The sequence below is a fragment of the Cyprinodon tularosa genome, unplaced genomic scaffold (genome assembly GCF_016077235.1).
Source record: "Cyprinodon tularosa strain WSP-4 unplaced genomic scaffold, ASM1607723v1 ctg144, whole genome shotgun sequence".
In the NCBI taxonomy this organism is placed as follows: Eukaryota; Metazoa; Chordata; class Actinopteri; order Cyprinodontiformes; family Cyprinodontidae; genus Cyprinodon; species Cyprinodon tularosa.
Window position 1 is genome coordinate 1257381 of NW_024038265.1, and position 20812 is coordinate 1278192.

Sequence of the window (20812 nt, forward strand, 5' to 3'; positions counted from 1 at the left end):
ACAAATGCGCTTCTGGAAGAATGGTCAAAAATTCCCATAAACACACTCCTAAACCTTGTGGACAGCCTTCCCAGAAGAGTTGAAGCTGTTCTAGCTGCAAAGGGTGGACCGACGTCATATTGAACCCTATGGATTAGGAACGGGATGTCACTTAAGCTCATATGTGAGTCAAGGCAGGTGAGCAAATACTTTTGGCAATATAGTGTATAATTGGCATGCAGAACAGTTGCGAGAAGTTTGGTTTTCATTATCTCCCTGTTTTGTGTGTAGCCTAGCAACTGTCAAAGTTGCTAGGTGACATAGGACAGCTTGAAAAGGCTGGACCTGTTTGAATCCACAGCCAAAATCTTTCGGCCTGTTTATTTTCTCGGACCTCGAAGGACCCAGTCTTGGTAGACCGGGTCCTTGGAGGACAGAGAAGCGGAAATTTAAACACATCCTGCTTCTCAGTCCCTGAATGTCAGTCCCAGAGCCCTGCAGGCCTGTTCAGACAAGCTCTGTATGGTTCTATAGCACCGCTTCAATTTTAGCTTAACCCAGGAGAACGTTCCAGTGTTGTGAACCTTCTGCTTTGTTCCAGTACCAAAGAAAACTCAGTCAACAGTCATCCATCATGTTAGACCTGTTACCCTAACACCCCACATCATCCTAGAGACTTTTGGTGGTCTACCTGAGCAAGCAAACAAGACGCTTTAAGGATCCTTTGCGGTTTGCTTATCGGAAGGTGCCATTATACAACTGCTTTAGCAGACCCAACTGTGAAGCTACCTATGAGATAGGACAGGCTTAGGTCCTTCGATGTCTGCAGTTAGTTGCTGAATATCTTCTTTTACTCTTGTTGAGTGTGTGGTCTATTCTGCCATCATCTGCTGGTGTAGCATTAGAACAAATTATTTATATTTGAATTCCTTATAAAACGAAGAACATTAAAGAAAACAGCAAGCATCCGCTTTAAAAGAATGTTAAACACAAAAACAGGGTCTTCATTGAAAGACTTCTCCAGATCTGGTGCTAGACCAACTGCTACAGAAGATACTTTCTGCCCATAGCTATAATAATGTCCAACAACTCGTGGTAAAAAAGCGATGAATTACAACATTTAATTTCCCTTTAGGATTACTAAGGAATTTTAGAATTCAATTGAACTGAAGCACAGAAACATCTAAAACATGCAGGACACCAGACCTTGAGCCCTGACTTTGGCACGCCAATTAGTATCTTAAAATTTCAGGGAATGTTCTGCTACATATAGATTTGTCTCACGACTTAAATGTTGGCTCATTAGCATAGCTCTGTAGAGATTTACTGCATACTGGTAAGAAAATATTGTCATTTAATTTAGGGCAAGGAACAGTTATAATTGTTTTAGGAATCCAACCCTTGCCTATTTGAGTTTTAGACTGTTGATTTAAAGAGATAGATTGGATTGTTTTGAGTGATTATTTATGGCATTTTTTTCATTAACAGTTCCTTTTCTGTTTGTAAAAGTATATCATATCTCTTTGAGCTTAGAAATAAAAAGACTTTGAGGTACATGTCAACTACCACCTGCTTTTGCTCATTTTACAAAATATAGATATTATACTATAAAGAATAGTAATCGTTAAGCATCCAAAAAGAGACAGTTTTCAAATACAGCGATATGTTGGTGAAGGACATAAATTGTATTCTTCTTCTTGTATTTAAAAAAAAATTATGAGTTCTTTCACAGTTGAAAGCCTGCTATACTATCCATTATTTCATTTTGTAACCAACTGTACATGCCCCTTCCAAAAACACACACACAAAACAATAACATATGGACTGTCCTCACACACACACATCCATGGATCCAACACCACATACATGCACTTCTCAAGCATAGCTGTATATAATCTGTGTATTTGTTATCTGCTATTATCTGTCCATATTTATCCTGTATTATAACCCCACTAATAAATAAATAAATAAATAAATAAATAAGTATATATATATATATATATATATATATATATATATATATATATATATATATATATATATATATATATATATATATATATATATATATATATATATATATATATATATATATTTGCTTTGTACTTGTGACAGTTTGATGACAATTAAGTTTAATTCTATTCTGTTCTATTCATTTGAATCATGGTGGACATACTTTTTTAAGGTACATCAAAAAAGACGGACTTCCAAAAGAATTCATGCAAAATTTGTAAAAAAACAAAACAAAAACCATAATGTTTAAAATATAGGTAAAAGCAGGTGTTGGCATGTTACAGTAATGTCAAACTATTACATTAAGTGTTATCACTGGAATTTCAAATTTGGATTACTACTAGTGATACATTTAATTCCTTGTTGAACACCACTTTCTAAATAGCTCCTTACATTTATAGGATATACAACTTGCTTTCTTACATAAATTCTTTTTCCAGCAGGTTGTGCAACACATCCTGTATCATATCTCCCCCTTGTGGACAAAACCTCTTGGTACAATGAGCTCTGAGGCTCAATGATGTGCTAAAATAGCAAATATTTATTGTTAATAATTAGTTGTTTTTTTATGTGTGTATCAAGTAAAAAAAAAATTAAATTAAGAGCACAGATGACTATTAAAGGTTGTCTATTTTGATCTAAACCAAGCATCTCCAAAGTCAGTCCCAGAGGGGCGCTGTCCTACGAGTTTTAGATGTTTCCCTTCTTCAGCACAACTGGTTTCCATTGATGGCTGATATGCAGTTTTTTGCTGAACTGCAATCAGAATCACCTGTGCTGTAAATATGAATTTATACAAGTATTTATCCTTTATATATCTGTAGCAGTTTACCATCTGCCAACCTGGGATTTTACTAAGTGGACACATCATGCTACAAAATGGCATCAAGAGGACTTTATTAGGGACCTGTAGTTGTAACTTTAAAAAATTAGTGGAGTCTTCGTCAGGCAGTATCCCTCTCTTCATTACTAAGCCTCTTTAAATTCATTCTTAAGCTAAATCAGCATCTAAAAAAAAAAAAAAAAAAAAAAAAAAAAAAAAAAAAAAAAACCCTGCTGTATGTATGCTGGAGACATGTATCCCCAAAAGGACAGCAGCTGTAGAACATGTCCAAATATCTTTATACTGCTGTTTATACTTTAAAATGACATAGATATATGGCATTATTTCAAAGTGCAAGGTGGTTAAAAGTAGCAGGAATTTGATAACACCAGTTTCAAAGATAACAAAAGTTTAGATTTCTCAAAAATAGTGCTTAATAATAATACCAAAAAGTTATTTTAAGTTTTAAAGTTTATTTTGACCTATTTTAAATGATTTCCATTGATGTCAACTAACAGTACATCTTAAAAAAATTTCCTATCAAAATAATAAGTTACTTTTCTACTGGAGTGATGAGAAATGGAAAATGTGTTGCCTAAAATGGCTGATAGGCTGAGTTCACATTTCTTATTTCCTACATCAGAAAAAATACTATGGATGAACTGGCACCACAGAAGTCAGCTCATGACATGAATAACAATAAAAGGTTTTTGCATAGAAAAACATCGACAGTGTATGTGAATGATAAGAGCTTGACACATCCGTGAACTGAATGCCATTTTAAACTGTGTAAAGTGCAGAAACAGACAGTGTAAGGCAGAAAGTCAGGTTAAAAAGACGTCTATTGCTCTAATGAGATAAGAATGCAGGGAGGTGATGCAGAGATAAGGGAAAAAGGAAAAGAGGTAGAGAGATTGTATAAGGAGAGGGCAAACAGGATAGTTTGAACAAATTGCACATTTCTGATAAGGACAAGGGAAATAAAGTTGGATAAAAGGGGTATGGTTTGTTTTGGGAACCAACTATTTTTCAATAATCTTTAAGGATCAGATAAGATGAAATGATCCGATTGGCACGATAATCCTTGCAGTGCGAAAAAATTTTTCAGTCACCTTCACTTAAGTAAAGTGTGCTGATCTAAATCTCTTAAAACAATGGCCCCTTTGAGTCTCTGAAGTTAATCGTATATTCAGCAACAACCGGGAAAAGTCAGATTTGGCAAAAGTCATGGCAAACAATTCTGTTCTGAATCCCGCTCTGATTGTCAGTCCTTTTGTCTCCAGAACAACTTGGCCTGTAGTTCTAAATACAATTCCTTGCAAAAAAATTCATACCCCCTGATTTTTATGTACATTTCACATTTCAACTTCAAACATATATTTCATTTAGGGTTAGACCAAGGCAACATATTGTGAAGTGGTGCCAGACGTTCCAGCTGAAGAGAACCCCCCTAACAGCATGATAGTGTATTGAGTTTGTATAGGGGATGATGTGCATTGCTAGTTTTCAATGACACATACATGTTTGCACGGTATATATAGGACAAAAAGTTACATGTGTTTGTTGTAAACTTAAAATAGGAGTTTTTATTACTATCTCTCCGCAATGCATTTGTCAATAGGTTCTCCCACCTGAATCGTGGATCTCTGCAGCTGATCTTGGCTACCTGTCTGGTGAATGCTCTCTTTGCCAGGTCTTTCAGTTTAGATGTTCTATTTGGCCTTTATTTATGTGAGTGTGTATGTTTATCATATAAGATCTTAATAAAATGTACAGCTTAGCAACTCTTGCATGAAAGAATTGATGGGATTTGAATGCTTTTGCAAGGTACTGTAAGCATCTTCAGGTCTTATCCATCCTTTCTTGGGGAGCCTGGATTTTTTTCCTTGTCCCCAGTTTCTTTATCTTCACATTCGAGGCTGCTGTTAATTTTTAACTCTTTTTTGTTTTCTGGAAACTCTTCCCCCAGTTTATTCACCAGTGTTTCTTCTTCAGTCTTAGTAGTCATTTCTTTGCTCTGCTCCTCTATGTCTGAGCTCTCTGACTCCCCGGCTTCCTCTGACAGAGAGTACATTTCTCTCAAAACGTCCCCTGAGCCCGAAGGGACTTCTTTACCGCTCCAGTGACGTTTCTGGAACAAAGCGAATTCACTAATATCTTTGGAGCAATTTCTCAGTTGGCTCGAAGGTCCACTGCAGCCCTCATCTGAGGCCAATAGTCCATTAAGAAGACCGTTGGATGCTTCAGAGGTCCTGGGTGAAGCTAGAGAACTGGCTTGTTTGAGGATGGATGCAGCGATCTTGAATCGGTTGAGCTTGCCTTTTCCCTGGCTGGCTGGAAGGCCAGCAGAGATCTTGAGAGAAGAATTAGGATAAGCAAGACTGGATTCCACTGAACTGCAACTGGCCATTGCACCCTGTAGAGCAGGCTTTCCTGTCTTCATCATGCCCATTACCTCATATCGGAAGCTGGAAATATCTTGCTTCAACTCCTGAGAAAGCAAAGAAAGAGTCAGTTTACTCTAAAACAACTAATGCATGGTTTTAATCATCATGTTTCGATTGATACAGAAAATGTAGTGTAAAAATACTAGTTTAAAAAAATAAAAAGGAAAATTTGTATTGTTTAAAATTAAAAAATATAAATTTGTCACCTCATGATCATGCCTTGATTGTTTCCCCTTGTTTAAGCTTTTTAACCTTAGTTTTTACTCAGAATACAATCTATTTTAGGATAAAAACTCCTTCTACCACATGAAATGCTGTCGCACAAGAAACGCTGGTTGCAAGACAGCATCACAGATAATATGATCATCTGCTTCCCAAAATGATTAGTTTATATGAAAAATATTCTAATGATCACAATAGGCTGATCAGCCAAATCACAGATAGGTACAGGAGATACAGGATGATGCAATGAGAATCTAGTTTTAATTTATTTACTTCTACCAACACTGGATAAGGCTACTGGTACCATACTTTAAAATATTTAAACTGAAGCAGCTTCATTCAAACAGCATTAAAGATATATATCCTCAGAGGTGAACTAAAGATCATTGACTGAGAAAGTAACCATATTGCAGTCGTAAATTACTATTCTCCTCATAAAGACAAGGTTCAACCACCAGCTGGACTCTCCTCTCCAGGACCCTGGCATAAGCCTTTCCAGGTAGTTTGAGATTTGTGATCCCTCTATAGTTTGAACACACCAACTGGTCCCCCTTTTTATCCAGGTTGACCATCCATCCACTCTACCAATCAAGGGACACTATCCCTGACCTCCACATAATTTTGAAGAGGCGTGTTAGAGAGCCTCCAGGGTTCTCAAGGGTTCATGGGAGTTTGCCCAACTGGTCCAAATTTGTTTTGTGGACCTGAAGAAGAGACTCAACCGTGTCCCTAGTGGTGCCTTGTGAAGGGTGCTTCAGGAGTACGGAGTCTGGGGGCCTTTACCAGGGGGGCATTCAGTCTCAGGTCAAGCAGAGCAGCGGTTTGGTGTGCATTGCCAGCAATAGGTTGGATGTGTTCCTGGTGCATGTTGGATTCTGACAGGGCTGCTTTCTGTCATCGGTCATGTTCATAACCTTTATGGACAGGATTTCTAGGCACTGTCAATGAACGGAGGGGGTCTGATGCTGGAACCAGCAGATCTCGTCACTGCTTCTTGCGGATGACGTCGTTCTGCTGGTTCCCCCCTATAACCAATGGAGCGGTTCACAGTGGAGTCTGAAGTGGATCATGACTGAAAGAGAGAGATCCCGGTTACAATCAACTGAAATTAGCTTTCTCTGCAGGTTGGCTTGGCTCTGCCTAAAGCCGGCCAACGATTTTTTGTGCATTTCAGGCCGATTCTCCAGTCATGTAAAAATGTTTTAATTGGTCCGACTTGCAGCCTTGTCGTGAGCCTCTCATCACTATCTCCTGACCAAGAATCGTAACGTTGGGAGAAAATCAGACATGTTTGAAATCCAGTCGGCTATCGTAAGGTCGCATCAGAGCGTTGGGCTGCACAATGTGAGAACATGCATCATGAGCTGTGAACTTTTAAACCCTGCGGTTTCGTCATACAGATTGAGTTGTAGATGCGTGCGACGATTGAAAATATTACACAGTGTATGCCTGGCTGTAGAGATAGGGTGAGGAGCTTGGACATTATGGAGGGAGTAGAGCCGCAACTCCTCCACATTGAAAGGAGTCAGCTGAGGTGGCTTAGACATCTTTATCGGATGCTCCCTGGACACCTCCCTCAGGACCGAGGTCTAACCGGTCCGGGATAAAGCAGAAGATTACGAGTAAAAAAAAAAAAAAACTGACTCTAACAACATCCTTCCATCTTCTCCCACTTATTTCTAGTCAGGGTCGTGGTAGGGCCGGTGCCTATCTCCGGCAGTATATAGGCAAGAGGTGGGGTAAACACCGGACAGATCCCTAGACTATCGGGGGCAACACAGAGACACACAACCATGCACACACACACACTCCCACCTAAGGACAATTTAGAGAAGCACCCATGTTTTTGTACTGTGGGAGAAAGAAACTGTAGAGTACCTGGGGGGAACCCACGCATGAACGACGAGAACATGCAAATTCCATGCAGAAAGACCCCAGGCTAGGAATCAAATTCAGAAACCTTCTTGCTGAAAGACAACAGTGCTACACACTACGCAACCCTGCCACCTAACCCTGCATGATTTTTTTAAATTTTTAAATTTTCTTCATGGACCAATAAAATTGAAACGTGTCTTTAAGAATGCAAGTTTCTTTAAATCATAAAACAAAGTAAACCTACTTACAGAAACATTTTCAGTATTAAACTTGCTCCCTGGCTCTATTGTTTATAAATGGGGGCAGATATACGTTTGACTTCTTTTGGCTATTTTTCATTCATGACTTTGGTTGTTACATGAAATAATCATTTTACGTTATGTTTATTGAATAAAATAAATAACTAAACTAAACGTTTCAGTAAGCTATCTAAATGAAATTTTTTTTAAATTTTTTTGGTGCAGTGGTGTAATCTAAAAGTTAACATGAGTCACTCAAGGCAAAACTGCACAATATTGATCACTGTCCACTTACAGGCGATTCAAAAAAGGTTGTTTTCTCATAAACTATGGTTTTAAGACTATATTTAAGTGATATGCATAACCCCTCAGTAAAATTGCACATTTTCGTCTAGCACAGTCCAGTCCTAGCATTTTTGCTGCCTTTGTTTACTTATATTGATATTTCTTGCATCGAAACAAGGAAATCTGTCGCTGTGACTGTATAGTACTGCTAATTAGGTCATGAGAAAAACAACTGATGGAAAGGAAAAAGGTTAGATCTGTCAGAGAGAACCTAAAATAGCACAGCTGTGTGTCAGAAAAAAATAATCTGTAAAATATGGCATAAATTACCACTCTAACTCTGACAAGCATTTTTCCAAGTAGATGTTACTTCACCAGGGAGAGTGATCATTTGATGTACTATAAATAGAAACACAAAGTATAGCTGTTTTCAGTTATTCATTCTCAGGGGGAGCTGATGTACCTTGAAGTTGTCCTCAGTCAGGCCTTCCTCTGTTTTAGCATCTCTGATCATTGCAGCCACATAACGTTTCACCAGGTTCCTTAATACCTCCTAAAACAACATGAAAATGCTTTTGTAAAAAAAAAAATCTTACAAGAAAGGAAAGGCAAAAAACATTTTGAAAGAAAATAAAATCCATCCATAAAAATATCTATGCAGATGCTATATTGATTCCCTGCGGATGTGTGCAAATAGGAATTCCTCCACAGAGAATGAGAATAAATATCCTGCTGACTGTAATTGTCAGTCCTGCTGACAGTGTGTGGTCAGAATAAAATTGGAAATGCTGAAAGGGACAGAACCAGTTTCCTGAATGCACACCAATAACCCCGCATTAATGTTATGTATCCATTCAGCTTGCTTTCAGGGAGGTTTCTGTACCTGATATTGATGGTTTATCCTCACATTCTCTGCTGCTCGTCTCTGCAGGAAATTTATATGAAATTAGAAGAAAGGAGAAGAAACATATACAAGAAAATCAATCCAGACATTCTGTATAAGGTCATAGTTATATGGTAGCAATATTTGTATATTCCAGGATGCCTCACTGAGCACTAAAAATAAACTGGGTTGCAGCTAAATTATGTAAAATATACAATGTGGAAATGAGTATTGAACACGGCATCATTTTTGCGAAGGTCTTTGAGAAAGCTCTTTATTTTGACCAACATGAGGTGTTTTCTTGTGTGATACCAGAAACACCTTTTTATAGACCATAATTCGGGACTGAATCAGCTGATATTAATTTGCACTGACAAGGACTGCAGGATTGCTTTCGCATTACTGAGAGATTTCAGCTGACATATTGGCTTCACATGCCTTTTTGGACCTCTATGTCATCGTGTGTTCAATACTTTTTCCCTATGCCATTCCACATTATCACACATAACTTAATTCCTGAACATATATGGTTGGATTTCTTTGTATGTGTGGATTGCATGAATTGTTGCCAACATCTGGTGAAAATGTTATGTCAATATCACCTCTAGAAATATATTTACTGAGAAAAATGATTGCATATTCACTATTTATTTTACCTGCTGTAAACCTAATATCAGATGCAATATAGAAAAGTATTTGAAAGAAATATGCGATAAAATTATTACTGTCTATCATTATTATTACTAATCTTTCACATTTATTTTATGGTTATTGTTCTTTACATTATTTAAACCCGCATGTTGGAGGGTGAAAACAGCAGAAAGAGGCTGTTTTCACTTTATGTGACAGGAAAGAGGAGTGTATAAAAAAGTGCAAGTTTTTCCCATTAGATTAAAAACATAACATTGAAAAAACTATATATCATATTATAGTCTCTGCATCAAACTGACCATATCAATGCGTTTTTTTGCAACATTTCTGTTTCTCCCACAATATTTATATTTGATCACTGCTGCACTTTAAAATGTTATGAGAGCTGTACAAAACAAAAAAGTTTGTCTAAGTCTAACTCTAAAGTCTAAATATAGCTATGGAAGTAAAAGCATTAGTTTATTTCCTGTATATCAACTCACTCCAAGTGTCCCAAAGCTTTCGGTTCTCTTAGTCAGTGTCCTCTTACAAACTTGTCTCTTAATCCAACACATCAGGTACCAGAATGTTTTAGGGCTCGGAATAATGTTGAAAGGGGGGGGAACGGTGGCCCCCTCCTCAAAGTAACTCATCCACAGCTTTGTCCTGGCAAACTTCCACTCGATATCTGCATGGTCCTGCACCAAAATTGGAGTATTTTAGAAAAACATGTTCTGGGTGAGTGTTTGGATTTTTTTTTCTCCACACATATGACTATTTACTCACAGCAATGTGCTGGTAGGAGTTGTTCATCATGGCTATGAGCATGTTGAGGAGCACCACCAGAGAAATGATGTTGTATGTGCCAAACATGGTGGCTCCGACGAATTCAGTGAACTGGTGGTCTGGATCCACATTGGTCACATAGAGGCTGATCAGTCCAAATATAGACCAGAAAAGTGATTGCAGGGTCTCAAATAACCTTCAAGAGATCAAAAAATGTTGTAAGTAATGGTACATTGCTTGTTCTTATAAGTACAGCAGCTTTTATTATTGAGCTTAGATGCAGAAAATATCTAATCATCAGTTTTGCAGTCTCACACATGAATGCTTAAAGAAAAAGTTTGTGGTTGTTACATTAGTGGTAACAGGTAGTATTTAATGCACAATCATTAGAGAGGGATCATTGAAGAACGTAGGCAGGAGTTGCAGTTTCTGTTAGCAACAGAAATAATTTTGCACTCAGTAACAGTTTACACAGAAAAAACCCTCCCTTTCTTTGACACCTTCTTTCACAGTATCACACATTGGCTCTACACATGCAGAAACCCACGTGGAAAAAGCGTTGTTCTGCTCTACACAGCGGATCCCCTTGCATTTCCCTTTCTCTTCTGAAGCCTTTGTCTCATAGTAAAAGTAGAGCTGATTAAGCCCATTTGCAAATGCCAAAAGAACCTGAAGAGTGAAAAAACACATATCAAAATATAGTTCCACATTGCATATTAATTTTAGGAATAAAAAAATTTGTTAGATTTACCAAACAGTAAATAAAAAGGAACTTCAGAATATCCAGCAGCATTCGTCCAAGTGAGATCTGCAGAGGTCCCAAGTGGGAATTAGCAGTGAAGAGAGAGATGAGACGCAGGGAACTAAATATGTTTGCAATGGCAAACACTGCCTCAGCTACTAAAGTAGGGTGCCACATTTCCCATTGGTTCCTTGGTTTATTACCACTGAACTGAATTTGGAAGAAAATGGACAAAAGATGAAATATAAAGTAAGATCACAAAACATGACAAATTCTGACAGTTGTATTACGATAACAAGATAAATATTACCTTGGTGTAGGCTACAATCTTGAGAGATATAGTGGCCAAATAAAGAGAGTTCATGACAAAGTCCATCAGGTTCCACCAGTCATGAACATAGTCCTGGAAGCCACCATCCCACATTTGCTTTATCTCTGCCCAAATAAATCCTAGAAAAAGACATTATAAAATCTTATTCCAGCCTCTACATTATTTTTGGTGTTTTATTTGAGAGAACATTAATTTGTGCTGAAGGGGAATGATACATTATTTTGACAAATCTAATCTGATTTATTGAAATGTGTTGGGAAAGAAAACAGCAATAACCAAAGATCCATGATAATTCTGGAAAACCTGTCCTGAAACACATATACATAGGTAGTATTTGTTGCTGTTGGCAAAAAATAATGTAAGCATAATGTAATACAAAATATATCAAAAAAGGGCTTCAGGTCAGAGAACAAATTTAAAACATCCCAAGAACAATGAATTTTAACATTTATTTTCCACTTCACACTATGTTGTATTGGTTTATCTCAAATGTGTGTTTTTAAGTAGAAAAAATGTGAAACAGTTCAAAGGATGGTATTACTTTTGCAAGGCAATAGAAAACAACCACTCTATCCTATTATACTCACCTAGCACCCATGGTAGTATCATCCACTCCACAGTAGTAGGTGGAGGGCCCTGTCGGTCCTGCCTATCTTGTTCTGTGGTGACAATGTGCTGGGAGGCGAGCAGCAGCAGGAACAGAAAGGTCAGGTACGATGCAGTGTGGCAGATAAACTTCATGAAGGGTTTGCGGATAAAGAGGCCATAGCGACTCTTGGGAGCGATGAGGTAACAGAGGGCAAAAACAGGGTAGAGGAGGCCGATAAACACACAGGTGATGAATTTTCCTGCCCAGTGGCGTCGCCTCCACCCTGGAAACTCATCATACCACCGGGATGCCAGTAGCTGCTGACAGTTTGGCTGAGCCACGAACTATAATGAAATGAGAAAAAAGGTAACGGGAATGAGAGTTAAATTCTATACATTTTCTCATAAAAACCTTTTCATTCATTATTCCAAAGCAATGATTCTCCAAATAAACCTGCTTGAATAGAGCTTTCTCCTGTAGGCTGTTTATCTTGTTTCCTATAGTATGATCTACTGGTAATAATGCACTAAAATAAGCAACATTAGGTAACTTTAGCAGCAAATTTTGTAGTTGGATGTGTTTGTGTAGTGAAAACAGTTAAAGGTCAGTCCTTGACCCTTGTTGCAGTTTTTAAAGAAATAACCTCTGCTCATAGAAGCATTTGTTTCTACACCACATGAATACAGTGTTAGCATTTTTATCAGTTGCAAAACCCTTTTCTGTAATTTTCATTTGTTTGTTTTACCTGACTGCAAATTAAAATCATTTGTGTACAACTTCTTTTTCATGTAGGTCTAAGCGTTGCTTTGGTTCCGAAACAAAACATACGGGAATGCTCAAATGTACTACATGTGACCTTCATGGGTCATCATCTATACATGCAAACATCTTTAAAGATTAAGGCAATATTGTTCAATAATATGCTGTGTAGTTATATCAAAGTGCTGACCGACCCTGCTGGGTTCCAATTCATTAATTCAGCTGCTTTGTTTCCATGGAAACCACAGACCCCTCCCCCCCAAATCTGTGTGCTGGTATGAAGCAGAAGGGCGAATGTATTCCTCGCCTTCAGCTGCAGACTACAGTACTGGTAAAAACAGGAATTGGAAAGGGAAAATGGCTTTAAAGTTGACATTTCATGAAAAAATATGTTCCCTTTCACAACAGACATTATTAAAAAATAAATATAGAGCAAAATGAAACGAAAGGCTCCATGTAATTGCCTTTAATACTACATTTTGATCTGATCTCCTCTTACATAAGTTTGACAAGCCAAACTCCTTAAACAGCAGGGTGTTTTAATTTACACACACACACACACACACACTGTAATAATGGCCACACATTTATTGTTAGACTGAGCACAATTGTCAATTACTTTATTTATGAAAAAAAAAATCTACAAAATAACAAAGACACTTCCACATATGTAATATATGTGGAATATATATATATACACATATATATATATACACATACACATATATATATATACACATATATATACACACATATATATATACACATATATATATATACACATATATATATACACATACACATATATATATACACATATATATATACACACATATATACACATATACATATATATATATATATACACATATATATATACACATATATATATACACATATATATATACACATATATAATATAATATACACATATATATATATACACATATATATATACACATATATATAGTATATATATACACTGATATATATACATATATATACACACATAAATATATATAACATATAATATAACACACTATAAAATACACACATATATATACACACAATATAACACATATATATACCACACACATATATATATAAATTATTACCACCACATAATATAAATATATATATACACATATATATATACACATATATGATATATAATACACATATATATATATATATATACACATATATATACACATATATATATACACAAATATATATACACATATATATATAATATATATACACACATATATATACACATATATATATACACAAATATATATACAAATATATATATATACAACAATAAATATATATATACACATATATATATATATACAACACATATATATAAATATATATATATATATAACACACACAATATATATATATAATACCAGGTGCTGGTCATAAAATTAGAATCTCATGAAAAGTAGTATTGATTTCAGTAATTCCATTTAAAAAGTGAAACTTGTATAATTATATCAACATTACATACAAACTCATATATTTTCATATTACGGCTTGTCCGATCCGATCCACGTATCGGATCGGGACGCCGATATTGGCAAAAAAATGCGTATCGGCAAAGCATGTAAAATGGCCGATCCATTTTTTTTTTTTTAAATCCGTTCCGTATTTTCCAGTTTCGCTGATTGAAACCGATCCCATTCCACTATTTTGCGCTCAGTGGTCTTCCCCTGTTTTGCATTTTTATTAAAACTTACAGTAATATAGCACCTTTAACTTGTTTACCCTGTTTTACTGCTCACTGTGCAATTTCAGATTGCTATTCATAATTTTGTACCAGTTTGTGTTTAATACTCTTAATAAACAGGTAAGTTTGTTGTTACCAAGCATTGTGTTTTTTATCATCTCACCTAATTTAGCTGGGCTAGAGATGTTATAAAGAGTAACTAAAAAAACCCTTTTCAACATTAGTCTTGACAACTAAGGCCAAATACTTTAACTTAAACTTAAATACATGCTCGATAGGCTGGTATCGCCAGTATCGGTATCGGATCGGAAGTCCAAAAACAATATCGGATCGAGTGCGGAAGTGCAAAACCTGGATCGGGACATTCTATTTCAGCTGTTTATTTTGTTTAATTTTGAATGATTACAAATGACAACAAATGAAATCTCAAATTCTTCATATCAGAAAAAGAATATTACTGAATGACCAATAAAAATCATAGATTTATAGAAATGTTTGCTAACTGAAAAAAGTATGGAAAAAAAAAAAAAAAAAAAAAAAAAAAAAAACCAAATAAAAAAAAAAGTATGAGCATGTACAGCACTCAGTATATAGTTTTGGGCCTCCTTTGCCTGTATTACTGCAGCAATGCGGCGTGCATGGAGTCGATCATCCTGTGGCACTGCTCAGGTGTTATGTCAGCCCAGGTGCTCTAATAGTGGCTTTTAGCTCTTCTGAATTTTGGTCTGGTGTATTGCATCTTCTTCTTCACAAACCCCATAGATATTCTATGTGTTAAGGTCAGGAGTAAGTTTGCTGGGCCATTTAAGAACATGGATACCAAGGTCCTTCAACCAGGTACTGGTAGCTTGGGACTTTTGCAGGTGCCAATCCTGTTGAAAATGAAATCTGCATCTCCAAAAAGTTGGTCACTGCAGAAGCATGAAGTGTCTCTAAAACTTCCTGGTATGTGGCTGCGTTGACCTGTACCTCAGAAAACACAATGGACCATACACCAGCAGATGACATGGCACCCCAAACCATCACTGACGTGGAAACTTTCACTGGACTTCAAGCAACGTGGATGAAGTGCCTCTCTTCTTTTCCTCCAGACTCTGGGACCTTGATTTCCAAAGGAAATGCAAAATTTACTTTCATCAGAGAACATGACTTTGGACCACTCACCAGCAGTCCAGTCCTGTTTCTCTTTAGCCCAGGCAAGACGCTTCTGACGCTGTCTGTGGTTCAAGAGTGGCTTGACACAAGGAATGCGACAGCAGAAACCCATGTCTTTCATACGTCTGTGTGTGGTGGTTCTTGAAGCACTCACTCCAGCTGCAGTCCACTCTTTGTGAATCTCCCCCACATTTTTGAATGGGTTTTGTTTCACAATCCTCTCCAGGGTGCGGTTATCTCTCTTGCTTGTACACTTTTTTCGACCACATCTTTTCCTTCCCTTCGCCTCTCTATTAATGTGCTTGGACACTGAGCTCTGTGAACAGCCAGCCTCTTTAGCGATGACCTTTTGTGTCTTGCCCTCCTTGTGCAAGGTGTCGATGGTCGTCTTTGTTCAACTGTCAAGTCAGCAGTCTCCCCATGATTGTGTAGGCCCCTATGATCTAGACTGGAAAGACCATTTAAAGGCTTTTGCAGGTGGTTTGAGTTAATTAAGCTGATTAGAGTGTGGCACCAGGGGCCATCAATTTTGAACCTTTTCACAATATTCTAATTTTCTGATATGGATGAATTTGAGATTTTCATTTGTTGTCATTTGTATCATCAAAATTAAACAAAATACAACATCTGAAATATATGAGTTTGTATGTAATGTAATGAATATAATAAACAAGTTTCACTTTTTAAATGAATTACTGATAATCAATCTACTTTTTTTGCATGATATTCCGAATTTATGACCACACACTGTAATATATATACACATATACATATATATATATATATAGACACATATACATATATCATACTACACATATACAATATTATATATATTATAGCTACACATATACATATATAATATATATATATACACATATACATATATAAATAGAGTACACATAAACATATACATATATATATAAATAACATATCCATATAAATATATATATTACCACACATATATATATATAATATATAAATATACACATATACATATATATATATAAACACATATACATATATATTATAGTATACACACATATATATATAAATATAGTAAATATATATATATACACATATACATATATATATATATAAACAACACGATATATACATATATTCATATATTATATACACCTAAACAATATATATATATATAGCACTATACATATATATATAATATATATATACACACACATATATATATATTATATATATATATACACATATATATATATATAATACTATATATATATATTACTATATACATATAATATGCTATATAAATAATATATATATATAATATATATCACACATTATATATATTACACATATATATATACCACATATATATATACACATAATACACTCAACACTGGGTCCACTTTATTAGGTACCCGCCATGCTAGTAACGGGTTGACCCCCTTTTGCCTTCAGAACTGCCTCAATTCTTGGTGGCATAGATTCAACAAGGTGCTGGAAGCATTCCTCTATGATGGCATCACACAGTTGCCGCAGATTTGTCACCTGCACATCCATGATGCGAATCTCCCGTTCCACCACATCCCAAAGATGCTCTATTGGATGAGATCTGGGGACTGTTGGAGGCCATTTGAGTACAGTGAACTCATTGGTCATGTTCAAGAAACCGTTCTGAGATGATTTACAGCTTTATGACATGGCGCATTATCGCTGCTGAAAAGTAGCCATCAAAGTTGGGTACATTGTGGTCATAAAGGATGACATGGTCAGCAACAATACTCAGGTAGGACTGTGGACGTTCAACGATGCTCAATTGGTACCAAGGGCCCAAAGAGGGCCAAGAAAATATTCCCCACACTTATTACACCACCACCACTCATCCTGAACCGTTGATACAAGGCAGATGGATCCATGCTTTCGTTTTGTAGACGCCAAATTCGGACCCTAACCATCCCGAATGTCGCAGCAGAAATCGAGACTCATCAGACAGGCAACGTTTTTCCAATCCTCTGTTGTACAATTTCGATTGCTTTTGTGCAAATTGGTAGCCTCATTTTCCTGTTCTAAGCTGAAAGGAGTGGCACCCGGTCTGGTTCTTCCTGCTGCTGTAGCCCATCTGCCTCAAAGTTCGTCGTACTGTGCGTTCAGAGATGCTCTTCTGCCCACCTTGGTTGTAACGGGTGTTTATTTGAGTCACTGTTTCCCTTCTAGCAGCTCGAACTGTCTGCCATTCTCCTCTTACCTCTGGCATCAACAAGGCATTTCCGCCACAAACTGCGCTCACTGGATGTTTTTTTCTCTTTCTTTTCTGACCATTCTCTGTAAACCCAAGAGATGGTTTTGCGTGAAAATCCGAGTAGATCAGCAGTTTTCTGAAATACGTCAGACCAGCCCCTTCTGGCACCAACAATCATGCCACGTTCAAGGCACTCAAATCACATTCCCTCCCCATAAATGATGCCTCGGTTATGAACTGCAGGAGATTTTCTTGACCATGTCTACATGCCTAAATGCACTGAGATTTGCCGCCTTGATGATTGGCGCTTAGAAATTAAGTGTGAAACTACAGTTGACAGGTGTACCTAATAAAATGGCCGGTGGATGGATATACACACATATATATATATATATACACACCAACATATATATATTATATTATACACATTTATAATACGACATATATATACACATATATATATACACACACATATATATATATATATATTATATACAACACATATATATATATACACATATATATATATACATATAATATACACACATATAATATATAAGCACACACATATAAATATATACACACACAAATACATATATATAAATATATATACATCATATCATATAATAATAATATATACACATATACAAAATATATATATATACACACATATATATATATATACACACACACAATAATATATATTATATTATATACATATATATATATATAATACATATATATACACAATATACATATATATATATACATATATATATACATATATATATATACTATATACATATATATATATATATATATAACACATAACATAGATATAATATATATACACATATACATATAAAAATATATATACACATATACATAAAATATATATACACATATACATAATATATACACTATACATATATATACACCGTATACATATATATTATATTATTTACATATATATATATATAACCACATATACATATATATATATATAAACATATACATATATATATATATACACATATACATATACATATATATATCACAATATACATATCTATATACACTTATACATATATACTAATAATACATAGTTTTTTTATATATATATATAGGTATACATAATATATATACACAATAGCATACTATGAGGTAGAAATAGTAATAGCAGCAATAGTATAAGATATAGTAGTACAGTAGAGATATATAGTATGAGAGCGGTAGCACATAGATGAGCAGTATAGCGAATGTAGTATATCAGTATTAGCATATATAAATATGATAGTATTACACATATATATATGGATATATATCTAATTCATTCATTCTACATATATATATATTTATATTCATATATATATAATATATTTCTTTACATATATATATATACATAATATATATAATATAAATAAATACAAATATTACATATATAACTACCAACTATTATACACATATACATAAATATACATATATATACACATATTAATACACATATATAACAACATATATATATATATAATATAAACTACACATATATATACATATATATAAATACACACATATATATATATAATATATATACATATATATATATACATATATATATATTATATACATATAAATATAAATACACACATATATTTATATACACACGATATATATATATATACACACATATATATATATACACACATATATATATATATTTAAAATATTATATATATATATACACATATATATATATATATATATACACACACACATATACATACTATATAATATATACTATATATACACATAACACTATATAAATATAAATATTAATATACACATATACATATATATATATAGATTACACACACATATACATATATATATATATATATATATAAATATATATATAAAATATATATTTATATATATATATATACACATATACATATATATATATATATACATAAAATATACAAATATATACCAATATATACATATATATACATATAATACATATATATAATACATATATATACATATATATATATACATATATATATATATAATATACATATACATATATATACATATATTACAAAAATATACATAATATATACTATAATACACACATATATAAATATATATATATATAAATTATATATTAATATAAAATATACATATATATATACATACATATATACATATATATATAATAGACATATAATACATATATACACACATATATATATATATACATATATATACATATATACACACATATACTATATATACCTATATACACCACATATATATATATACATATATATACATATATACACACATATATAAATATACATATATATACATATATATACACATAACATATATATATATATACACAAATACATACAATAATATATATAATATACATATATATATATAATATACACATATATATATATATATCACATAATATATATATAAATATACACAAATACAATATATACACATAATATACACATATATATAATATAATACATTATATCATAATAATATATATATTACACATATACATAAATAATACACATATAACTATATATACACATATATATACACATACAATATACACATATATATATAATATATACATATAAAAATATATATATAATTTTAGATATACATATATATATATATACATATATAACATATATATTATATATACACACATATATATATATACACCACATAAATATAATAAATAATTATATATATAACATATACATATATATATATATTTATATACACATATACAAATATATATATACCTCACATCTACATATATAAAATATACAACACACATAAAACATATATATATATATATATACAACAAACATATACATATATATATATAAATATATATATATATAACAACATATACATAAATATATATATATAAATCCACACACACATATACAGATATATATATATAATATATATACACAGACTATACACATCTATATATATATATATATATATATATACACCAAACATATACAAATATAAATATTATATATATACATATATACACAAACATT

The 20812-nt window shown here is 33.6% G+C and overlaps 1 protein-coding gene across 2 annotated transcripts in view; it reads right to left on the bottom strand.

Annotated features, from left to right (window-relative positions):
• Positions 1 to 3271: 3271 nt before the first annotated feature.
• LOC119779227 (short transient receptor potential channel 4-like) overlaps positions 3272 to 20812 on the bottom strand; it is a 59976-nt gene continuing 42435 nt past the window's right edge. For both annotated transcript variants that reach the window (XM_038278815.1, XM_038278814.1), the window contains 9 exons: positions 11843 to 12188; positions 11235 to 11374; positions 10934 to 11134; positions 10730 to 10851; positions 10183 to 10378; positions 9900 to 10094; positions 8767 to 8808; positions 8347 to 8436; positions 3272 to 5306 (listed from right to left, as the gene is read on the bottom strand). In XM_038278815.1, the coding sequence (XP_038134743.1) occupies positions 4665 to 5306; positions 8347 to 8436; positions 8767 to 8808; positions 9900 to 10094; positions 10183 to 10378; positions 10730 to 10851; positions 10934 to 11134; positions 11235 to 11374; positions 11843 to 12188 (1974 nt within the window). In that variant the 3' untranslated portion in view covers positions 3272 to 4664. The remainder of the gene's footprint in view (positions 5307 to 8346; positions 8437 to 8766; positions 8809 to 9899; positions 10095 to 10182; positions 10379 to 10729; positions 10852 to 10933; positions 11135 to 11234; positions 11375 to 11842; positions 12189 to 20812) is intronic.